The 12,244-nt window shown below is 38.3% G+C and overlaps 1 protein-coding gene across 1 annotated transcript in view; it reads right to left on the reverse strand.

The window, feature by feature from the left end:
- Window positions 1–2,416: 2,416 nt before the first annotated feature.
- Window positions 2,417–12,244, reverse strand: part of CXADR (CXADR cell adhesion molecule) — a gene marked incomplete at both ends in the record, with an annotated part of 37,145 nt that continues 27,317 nt past the window's right edge. The window contains one exon of the mRNA XM_082336448.1: window positions 2,417–2,458. Within this exon, the coding sequence (XP_082192574.1) occupies window positions 2,417–2,458 (42 nt within the window). The remainder of the gene's footprint in view (window positions 2,459–12,244) is intronic.

The following is a 12,244-nucleotide window of genomic DNA, read 5'->3' on the forward strand; positions in this document are numbered from 1 at the left end:
AAACGGTTGAAAAATTCATCTATAACCTAGTAAAAATGCCTCCTGACATCTACAATCAGTCCTAAACAGCCACCTGGTCACAATAATCTATACAGGCATGACCTCCAGGCTTCGTTATTGTCTCTTCCAAGCCCGAGAAAGGTGGCAGAAAGCAGATTGAGAGTCAGACTCAATCTTCAGACTTTCTGTGTGGCATCAGACAAGCTTTCAAACTTGTACCCTGCTTATGCCACAGCACATAAAGTTAACATTTCCTTGGTGACCTCATTAGCGTAGACTTCTGGACTAAATACCCAACACACAGTACCTTTCAAAAGACTCCAGTGTTGGTATCTGGACATCTGGTAAGAACATGTGGATTAGCCAAGCAACTCATTAGACAGATGACAAAGTAGTTGTGCAGCTACTAGTTCCTTGAAGAAAAACTAAATGCAAATTTCTTTGCAAAATGGACACACATTTAACTTCAATTACAGCATTTGTTACATACTTCTTTACTTAAAATATATAAATATTAAAAGTTAATTTAGGTAGGAATTTGAGTACAAAAAATAGTTTATTTCACTTGTTCCTTCAAGAACACACTTTGGTGCATCACGTTATGCAGATTTTTTCTGCAAAAAAGGAGTTCTTTTACAAAACTCAGCTTTTAAACAAAACTATAAGCTTGCACAGTAATTCCTACCTTTCTCCTCCCTTCCTAAAATACTAGCAGTTAAGCACTTAGATGATGGTAATCATTAGGGGGTGAAAAAAAGACACTCATTCATCTTATATGGAGCACACTGTAGCAAAAAAGATAAGTTTTATCTATAAATCATTACCTTACAGAACATACACTAAACAGGTAGTTGCTGCTTCTTGACCAGGCAGCTTTCATACTGGTCCCAATGGAATTTTACCCTGATTGATTACTTGCCAGATTCACTTACAGACAAGTTTAGGCAGCATGGAGTCAAAGAAGAGAATGAGGAATGTAATGTACTGGCATAAAAACAAGTGCTTCTTAAAGGCAAAGTATCTTGTCTGTAATTGTAAGATTGAACTTAAATTAGATTTGGATTGATTTTTTTTTTAAATTGGCTACTGAAACCTGGGACATTTAGAATCCCTCCTCTCATTTTTCTCATGAAGATAATACTGGTTTCTTAGATGGCTTTATTTGTTTTTTCATGCACAGTGGCAAAACCGATTATATAGATCTTTTGGTCAAAAGTTTTGAGTTTTTTCTAGAATTAGCTGCACTCCTCTCAAAAACAGAAGCAAAAATAATTTAGTAAGTAACTTATTTTTTCAGCATTGTAACCACCAGTTTCACCAATAGATTATATGGTTGCCTTCAGACCACAGCATAACAGATATTACTGGATTAAGGTTTAAATTAGTATCTACATATTTACAACAGTAAAAAACCAGCACGTGCACATACACCAGTATTTCTCAAGAGCACAGAGAGATGTAGTTGATCAAAGACAGGTTTAAGTTTGCATATGCTCACTGTTACTTCCTAAATGCTGTGGTGTCCTTCAGTGTGATATGATTTACGTGGACTGTAACAAGATAACGAGTTATCAAAAATGCCTGAGTACCAGTGGGGTACCAGGCTCCGAAAATTAATTACTAAGCTCCCATCCACGGGATCAGTCTACAGTGGTCTCATCCTTACATGGTTAGGTAGATTAATATTTTCATTATGAAATCAATACCCAAAGTCTCCACATCGCAGGAGGCAACAAGGACCCCATAACTAGCCCGGTTTGAAGAGCGCGCTCTTCTTCCCTCTGGTCTCCTGCAGGGTAAGCTGGGGAGCAGAAGGAATGAGGCAGTGTACAGACATGAATTACCACAACACCTGCATTAACAGATTATGCTGAAGCATGTATTAACTGTAACGTTCAAGTACATTTTATTAAGTGTTAAAAAATATATACAATCTTAAAACACAGCGCATTTCACAAACAGGTTGTAAGACCTCATTGGTATCACTACAGCATTGAATAGATGATACACTTCCTATCAAATCAGCAGACCAGAAATCTAGGAAAAACCCAAACTACTCTATTTCAGATTACAATCTCTTTCAACGCCCCACTGCTTAAGGCTATATTTTCTACTACCTGAGTTGATTTTGTTAACCTCACGAGCTTTTGAATCTCCGTGGTGGTGGGGCAGGGAGGAGTGATTGTGCACGCTTTTCAAAACACAGAACTAGCAAGAAAAACATTGGTAGTCACTTTGTAAACTTTGCATTAAAAATATGCAAAAGAAAAAACTTGGTACTTACAAAACCGAATACAGCCTACTTAACAATCTTGAATCTAAAGTGAGAGTAAAAAACCAGCACTTCATTTCATAATGTACTTCAGTTTCACCACACTTGAAAGTCATGCAAAAAATGATGCCTGTTTCTTCATGTTTATACCACTGTTATGTCACCAATCTTGTGTGCGATGTCATACTATAAAAAGAAAGAATATCATTAATCTATATTAACAAGAGGCTAGATACTGTAATATACAGTAATTAAATGCACGATTCCAGTGATCACCCACGTTACGGTCATTCAGGTGAGCGTTTATACCAGTGTCTTGCAGAAAACCAGTGCAGTGATGTAGCAAATTGACTCCATTTATCACTGGACTTTAAACGACTGTAAGCTTAACTTAATAGCAGATTTTCAGTATCTTCACCTAGGTTATTTGAAAATCCTCCTGGACTTCCCAGCGCATACCTACTGCCATCAATTTTTAAGGTATCTGTCAAAGTCTGCTTAGATGTCTCTCTCCTCAGTTTCATACCAGTAACTTGAATTATCGAAGAACCACACATTTTTGTTGTTTACTGCTATAAACACTCAGTTTTCTCAAAGAATCCAGCGACCCATCCCAATCTGGATACTTGGCTGTTTCACCGTTTCCTTAGAAGTCAGTTCTAGTTCCTTGACTATTTTTGTTGAATTTTTCTGGGGATACTTTTTTGCAAAAAGATAGTAAAAAATAATTCTTTATTCCAGTTACAGTTCTTTATCATCTCTGTACTCTTTGACTTAATATTCCAAGACTGATATGGTAAGAAAAACGATAACTAAGCATTTCTGCCACCACTCCGTGCTGCAAAACTGCCTCTTCTATACGCTGCCTGTACTTAAACTCTGCTGACAGTCACCAATATTAATTTTCCAAACATGACATTCTAACAGAAAATAACTCTTCCTAATTAATAATCCAGAAATGTATATGGATAGATTGCATTTACTGGAAACACCTCATTTTCTTACTCCATCATTTCAGCTCCTTACAGGCTTCTGTATTATTATACCAGTCCTCACAGCTTTTTAAAACATGCCTCAATGCCACAACAGTTTCTCTGTAAGACCAGTAATTAAAAACAATTGACTCAGGAGACCTCTGTAACATCTCATTTTCTTCCTTGCAAACTGCCACATTGCAATTAGCATTACACATCAAATAAACTCTTCCAGTTGCACGTGACAGTAAAAATAATTGAGTACCTTCACAAAACCTTGCTTGGAAGCATAACTCACATCAGTACCAAGTACTGCTTGGCATTAAATCACCACATTTGCCTTCTTTGTATTTAAAGCTATTATCTAGCATGAGAATCTGTTTTACAACTTCATTCTGGCTATTGTTTATATACTTATTCTTTTAAGGAATGTAACAGTGTAAAAGTGTATTTTCAGGATCATTTATCTAACATTTTCTCCATTTTGAAAGATTTTGGCAGCATTTTTTTTTTCTCTCCTGGAACTTATTTTCCACCCTAACCTAATACATCTATCCTCAGCTCTAGTATCACAAGAACAAGAACTCTACTATCAGCCTGAAATTGTATTTGATCACATTAAGTAATACTTATATTAACTGGGACTGAACACTGAGGCGAGAAGTGTCCCTTCTGTCTGTATTCCTGTCTTCGCACCACAGCTAAGACAACACTCCTATTTCCAACCTCTTGCATTAATCGTTCTCACACAGATAACTAGTTAATAATTAGTAAGCATATGGCTACTAAATAAAGATTAAGCTGTTCCGCACACAGTTCATCCTATCCCACTCTATTGGAAAAGCCTGAAGAAACAGAGCTCTTACAAGCCAAGACATTTATAAATCTAGCTATTCTCAGGGAAAAGGCAGGCGTGCGAGTAGGGGCTCACCTAACGACAGCTCTCCATCAAGCACGTCCTGTTCGCTCCCTTTCATGAATGAGTCAAGAGACAATTAACATACCCTGCTTATGAAGAAAAACACCTGCTATATGGCACAGAGAGATGAGCTGGGATGGGGTGAGAGCTTTTGATCCCCCGGCTGTTTGGAAAAGCAAAAGTTTTTAAAAATCAGATGCTTAAATGAGCTAGAAGGGCAAAAGGAAACAAATAGAGCATAATCTGTTCTCCTTTGCCTGCACTGTCCTGATACTTTCAGTCTTGATCTTCTTCTTTCCTTCTCATCTAAGTAAATCCCTACCAAAAAAAAAAAAGAAAAATGCAGTCTGGCAAGTGAAACCTAGCACGCAGCTAGAGGTTATTCAGGTTATTCACGCAGCCGTGATAAAGCAAATAAACAAAAAAATCCACCCACCAGTGTTGTAACTTATAAACAATATGGGGTAACTCTTTTGGATTTTGCAAGAAAAAATATCAATTAATGAGAAACTTCTGTCTGCCCGGGTACTTGCAATCATAACCTTATTACATTTAAGCTGGAAAAACAGGGGTCAGTCTGAAATACAAGATATGGTGTATTTAGTTTAAAGTGCCTAATGCTTAAACCAGAGACAAATGAGTGAAACTGGTTAGGAACAAAAACTATGATAGCAAAGATCAGTAAAAGGAATGACCCTCCACAAAAGCATGTTCAGTACCAACGTACTGTACTCAGAAAAGGGAAAAACAGTCTAAAAATCCATCCTGCTTCAGTAGGGAAATAAATCCAGCAATCAGAAATAAAAAGGCAGCATGTAATAGAAAGAGGAAGGTCAGCCACCAATGTAAGTGGGAAGCTGTAGGCAGAGGAAAGTCATAGAAAAAGCCAAACCACAAAGAGTAATTTGCTGCTGACAGGGCCAACGCGACGACGACAAGAAGGAGCTCTGCGTCTCTCTTTATGTATCTCAGCCTGGCAGTGTAAGCATACGTGGCTAGGTACCTCCGATACCAGTAACGAAGAGAAGTACTCAACACATCTTGATTCTGTATTTGCAAAATAAATAGGATGAAGAGCTACCTTATCCCGAGAATGTTTTCCAACGCACTAGTAAGTGAGCAGCAGGGAAAAGGGTGGTGAGGGAGTGTCAAGCCACCCAGCTGCGCGATGAGGGACGCCAGCCCAGGCGAATACTCTCTCCTGCATGCTGCTGAGTGGAAGGAGAGGGAAGCCGCCTCCTTCGGAGGTGATGCCAAGCAGGCATCCCAGCCGGGATCTCTGACAAAGCCTCCGGAGGAAACGCGTTTCCCCTTGCATTGGCAATGGGCTTTGGGGGATCCTTCTCCCTCAAGAAGCTGCCTAATGAGATCTGCCCTACTATCATTTTTACTACAACTTGAAATACCCAGGTAGCGCTGGAAGTACTGGAAGAGTGACTACAGTCAGGACAGAATTACAAAACAGGAAACAGCAGGAGACAGAGACAACCACAGATGTTCTGACCAAGGTAACTGTCTTTCAATACATATACTTGAAAATTCTCTGTGATTACGAAAGAAGTGAAAATAAGCACTAGATGGGCAGCTGGTGAAGACTGAACAGACTCATCAAGGACAGCTTTAAAGAAATGAGAATGTGATGGGAAACTCTAGTTCCAGAAGTCCCTAAAAGTCAACAGAACTATCTCCATTCTAACAGATGTGGAATAAGGAGATGTCAATGTTAAAAAAAAAAAAAAAAAAAAAAAAATCACATGGCTAAGACATGACAAAGCCAGGACATCAACCCTAATCCTCCACTTCGTTAATCAGGCTCCCTTGCCTTGGGATCCTTTTGTTACTGTTGTTATTGCAGGCAAATGAGCTTCTGTTAGCCACGGCCAGCATTAACGATGTCCTAAGCTTCCTTGCATGTTCAGCAATTTCCCCCGTGTGTACAAACCATAAAGCTAGCAGCAAGTTAACTAGTTGCCACAGACACAGAATGTTGTCAGAATAAAATTCACGTGTGTAATATAATAACCCAGTTTTCACTGGCAGCCGGATACCCCACTCGGAGTGCTGATTAAAATCCTAGCTTGCCCAGGTAACACCGGGAGCAGGGAAATTATGCTAATTCAGGCAACAAAGAGGACTGTTGAGCTAAAGGCTCTAACACTCCTTCCAGCTCTTTCATCTAGGAATAAAGGATTTCAGTGGGTTGTCTGAGATTCCTGCCTGCCCACCCAGTTCATTCACTATTAAAAAAATCACATTGATATGCATATATCATATTTAAATAATACACCTAAAATACTTCAAGTAGCAACATAACCTTGCTTTTAAAAACATGTAATTGACGCTTAGAACGTCAATGCCTTTAAAGTACGCAAGTCTAGTGCGATCAGAACTGTACGTTATCTCTACAAGAATCACAGTTTTCCTTGTCTTGCTCCTAAAACAAAACCAACAGATACAATTACAATGTGTTTTTCTCGTGAATGAGCTGCAAATGAAGAAACATCATGGGCGACCTTAACTTCACTCTGAGGAAAACAGACATTTTAATGACTAATTCTAAGGTCTGGTCCATACCAGTCAACCAGGCTTCAGTTACACTTTTTTTTTTTTTTTTTTTGGTAAATAAAAGGGATGTAGAAGTATGTACTTCTAGCCTAGCAATACAGCATCTGTAAAGGAAACAAGAATATAGTGTTACTCACCACAACTGTTAAAACCTATCAAAAACTACATTCACACCTCAGCTGAATGTTTCCTTTAATGATCTCTGTACAGTTTAAAGCTTTTTCTCAGAGCTTATACAGAAAAACAAAATGCCTTATCTGATGCAGATTACAATAACCCTGTTCTTGCCTAAACTATGATCCTGAGTAAGAAATAAGAAAATAACTTTCCAGCACCTAAGACGGTTATTTTGCTTTCTGTTGGAAAACCTAACATTTCTTAGCAAGTCACTGCAAACCACCAGCAGAGCCGTACGGTCGCATTTAGCCGCAGAAAGGGATGCAGGCTGCCCAAGCGCCAGCAGCAAGAGGTGTTCAGTATTCCCAAACACAAAATTTATTCCTTTGTTTCAACACAAAGCACTCACATTTAGCCATAAAAAGTTTTTTTCCAAGTGGGCTGGCAATGGTATGGGAGACCATGGCATTTTTTTTTTTTTTTTTTTTAAAGTTCTGTGTTTTAAACACAGTGAGTTTTCTCACCTTAAATAGGGATACAAGGTAATTAAATTAAATAGGTTACATAAAGAGGTCACCCAAACCACAACTCAGGTCTGAAGTCAGAGAAGAAGACATTGCAATTCTTAAGCAACTTCATATTGAATTACAGAATACAAGGACGAAATCAGGGCAAGACCAAACAGCTCATTTGAAGCCGCATCCTTTTAGTGAGCTGTAATTTTTCTTGTGTACCAACAAGAAACAGGGAGAGATATATTAACGTAATTGCAAGCTTTCTTTTGTATTTTACAGCTCTTACAGCTTGGATGAACTGTTTCTGCTCTTGACAGTTGCAGGATTGGAAGTGACATGGAAGGGCATTTTATTTATCCGGATAAGAAGTTTGGTGCTAGCAGCCACAACATAAGCTTTTTGACATGTTCCACAAACCACCAGCTGTGTCCCAGAGTTGTCATCTTCTTTAGCAGTCACAAGCAATTCAGTAGCTTTATGTATTACCACCGGTTGTCTCTATTTCTGCTCTAAGGGTATCAGTATCCCTCCCACCTGAGCTATTCTACTAGTAAATGGAAATCTTAAGTAGCAATTTTATCTTGATCTCCCACAGTTAAGTAAGGCATAGCACAGGTGTTCTGACTTCAGCAAATATTTTCTTAGAAACAGCACCCGTTCAGATGAGGAGCAAGATGCTGTGAGCCGGTGCCGCTGCTGCTTGCAGAGACCTTAAACACCGAGAATGGATCCTCTGCTGCACACTAACTTCTGTGAAATTTGACTAATCCTGACTGCTGTTTCACAAGTAAAATATTATCAAGTGATATGAAATAAGGAGATTCAGATTCCTGTATGGGATAATAGTTTCAATTACAAATCACGGAGCATTCCAAATAATAAGCACTGAAAAGGTGTTACTTCACTTGTACAGCAGTAACTGGCCACAAGAAACAAAATCTGTTTCTTTCCTATTCACATGGAATGTAATTTGCAAAACTGACATAATGGGAAACTATTATACTAATGGTAGTAGATGAAATTACTTTTATAGCTCTTTACCATCTGATTTACTATTCCTTGATACCACATTCTGAATGAGTTGCTGCCTAACCTCAGTGACCACTGCACCCCTGAGATGTCTGGGCCCAGAGCACCAAGAAACTGTGTTTCACCATGTGCCCTGTGTGGGGTGTTCAGGGGACTTCAGTCTACAGTTTCTGCCTGTTTCTTTACACAGTACTGTGAGCAATAATATAACCAAAACCATCACATACAGAAATTACTTCATGCTAGGAAGAGTACAAGACCCTGCAATTTAAGCAAGGAAGATACACTGGCTACATAAGCAACTCTAAATACAAACAGTTTTCGCAGATTGTCTGCAAACCCCTAAATCAAATGCTGCTGGAAACCCGAGTAGGGAAAGGCTTCAAGAAGTTGGACAGTCCCTTTGCGCTTCCAGAATTCAGGTCCCTCCTGCAAAATTCCCCACAAACTGATCAGACTCGCTGCTTTCCTCTCCCCATTTTGCAATTAGGAAAAGTACTCTGGGGAAAGAGTTCAATACCCTTCAGGTTCAGCACTCTGCTTTCGTCCTGCCTGCCTGCCTGCCTGCAGCTCCCGGAACCACAGCATCCAGCCCCAAGAAGTGGGACAACTGTCATTGCATCACACAGCTTGGTACACTTCCCAGCGGACATACTGCCTCCAGAGGTTTTCCCCCCAAAGAAAAAATTAGATTACTGAAGGTAAAGCGACGTGCTTTCAGATGTTAATGTCTCTTCTAATATTGCTGCGTTTTAAAATTGTTACATAATCAAGTTGTGTAACCAACACGCTCAACTTCTTCATAAAGCTCTCGCCATCTAGCAATCCTGACGTCGCACAGGGTTCCTGTATATCAGTTGCACAACTTTCTTAATGTTTCCTGAATAATATGATAGAATTGCCCTTCATCTGGTCAAGGCTATCTTAAAAAAAAAGGAAATTTCAATGACTCTGCTGATCCACTAAAAATGAGGACTCAGCTAGCAGCTGCTGCCACTAAATCCTATTGACTTTGCATATTCAAAGCAACCTGGGCAGTACTCAACAGCTGAAAGTTGAAGACTTCAAAACTCCAACTTATAAGGGTGACACTAACATTGACATACAACAATAGAAAAAAATCAAAGGATCCTTAAAGGATCCCTATTTTCAGAAACTTGACTTTGAATGGAAGTCAGAAGCAGGGACAATGCAGTCCTCCGGGCCAGTTTTCTGCCAGAGTGGTTATTTTATAAAATTAAAGGTTCATATTCTTCTCCTGATAGCTGAGCCTGTACCCATTCTGCAAAAAGCCTAGAGCAAATTAAAAAAGCAACAGAATCACTGTAACTCAAGTACACAGATTATTTTTATATTAGGATGCAAGTCTTCATGTTGTGAGCAATCACCTACAGTCATCCCACAAGTGAAGGGTAATTTTAGAGTAAACTGAGACTTGGAAAGGTAGGCAACATTCTTCTTTCACTCTACTCTTGCTTTTGCTCCTTGATCAGCTGTTTTCTTCACAAGCTCTTTTGGTTTTCTTTTATGGATTTTACACACAAGAAAGCAAGGCTAAGTTGCTGGCATTACTGTTTTCTAAAACAGTCTAACAATTAATTGCCTATCAGCATTATCATAGAGCTTGAAAGAACTCAAGCTTCTCCATCTGAGAAGTAAATTTGAAATGGTAAGCTCAAAGTACACAGCCAGTCTAAGATGTTCAGAGAAAAAAAACCAGCAAGACAGACCTTTTAAGAAACTTTATCCAAGGCATTACCTAATAACGTAGGTAAGGACCACAAAGGTTTTGTAGAACTAACACACGGTAAGTGCCCGCTATTCTTTCAGGACAGTCTCAGGAAAGCACTATCTTTTGTCGGAATTCCCACAGACAAGCTGGAGGTACTCAGCTTCTCTGATTCACAATCATCTCATCTCCAAATACAAGACCTGGAGCAGCTGAGGTATGGAAGTGCCATCTCTGACAAAACTGCCACCTTAGGAAAGGACCGAAGTCTTAATGTTAAAAGGGTGTAGAAAGGTTTTGTACGGCTCTACAAATAGAGACAAATCTGAACCTTCATTTTCATTAGGTTTCCTTTTGTATTTAAGCACAAATCTTTATTTGAGATAGAAAAATTTCTAAAGGTTTTTCTACTCTTACTCCATTTAACTTCATATGCTTGTGCACACATGTATCAAACAGTTGTTTTTATATATACACAACGAAGTGACTGAAACATCTGGCGTGGCACAGGTACACGTTAACATATGAAGATATACGTTAACATATGAAGATATGCATACATTATGAACAAAAGTAAGCTAATTAGGCCTCCAACAATATAAACATAATACATGCCATTAATGCAAACAGAGTCCATGCCAGACTGTTTCCTAAAACTAAATATGTGCCCAAGACGACACTGGAGAAATTGCATTAATCTTAGGTAAAATTACAAGGACAGTAATCAGTTGGTTTGCAAGGCCAAGGGCTGGGGAGTATCCCAAGTCAACTTAATTTGAATCAAAAAAGATGCATACTAACTGACAATATAAAACCAAGAATTTTATCAACATGCTTTGAATACTGTAAATCTGCTTGTTTGAATTTTAAAAGACAAGAATTTACCAGTTTCAGGAATTTTTGGTTCTACCTATAATAAAGAGGGATGAAATTCAACCTAAAGTTTGTTTCCAGCCTTAGGTTTCGGAACAACTGTTGAGATTGCTCCGGTACATTTTTAAAATTGAACACTACATCTGTGCATCTACAATTAGAAACCACAAATAAGTGCACATTTTAAAATATCTAAAGTTTTACTTCCCTTAGACATTAATGGGGGGGGGGGGGGGGGGGAAAGCAAGCAATAAAATGGTTAATGCCAGCGTGGTATACACAGCCATATTTATTAGTTCACTTCCAATTACATAAAGAGAAAGCTGAAGCAATACACAAGTGCTGCTTTAAAATAAAGACAGACTACTGTTTTCTCCAACAGTTTTATTTCAAAAAGTACACAAGTCTGTCATGGAACTACAGCATTTTAAAATTTTGGATTTTGTTTTTACAAATTCACTCACAATACTTGTATTTTAAAATACCATTCCCCCAAAAGTGTGAATATAAAACCTTATGCTGAAATTCATAACAATATTCAAGTCCATGCTTTGTGCATGAGAAGCGTAACGTAACATCGTAACATTTTGGATTCCAGGAAATATTATTGCTCCAATTTCAATTGAGCTGTGCCTCAATGCTAGAGGACCAATAACCAAAGGGTCCCATAAAGCACCTATCAAGTGTATAAAACAAGGTTTAAGTGACACAAGTAGTATTATGTCTTTAGACTGGAACAAAGATCTAAAGTGATCCAGAATATACACTGTTAAGAATAAAACCAAAAGCCTGTCATGGAAACCAGTAATATACAATATTCAGCATTACAGAAAAACTTGCAATTAAGAAGTCTTACTTGAACTATTAAGCATGAAGCATACATCTAACATGAATGCAACTATCAGAATTGATAAAGATGTATGCATTGTACATTTCTTTCAAAAATCATGTTTTACCCCTCCAACAAGGCATTTCTGTACACTACACAGTTTTGGAAGAAGTATTCATTTTTAGGTAAAGAAGTTTTGCACAAATATCTTTAAACATCCATTTCAGAAAGTTTATGAAAACGCTTGTAATGTATGGACAAGTGTTACGTAAAGCTCTACAGTATTACAAGTCTAACACTTTATTCACACCATGCTAAAATTGAGGGGTTTTTTTCTATATATATAGTAGTCCTCAACAGGCAAGTTTACAGTCATGACATTAACTAGAGGTTTCTTGAGTTCGCTTAGAGTATTTACATAA

Source organism: Platalea leucorodia, assembly GCF_965183815.1.
Source record: "Platalea leucorodia genome assembly, chromosome: 2".
In the NCBI taxonomy this organism is placed as follows: domain Eukaryota; kingdom Metazoa; phylum Chordata; class Aves; order Pelecaniformes; family Threskiornithidae; genus Platalea; species Platalea leucorodia.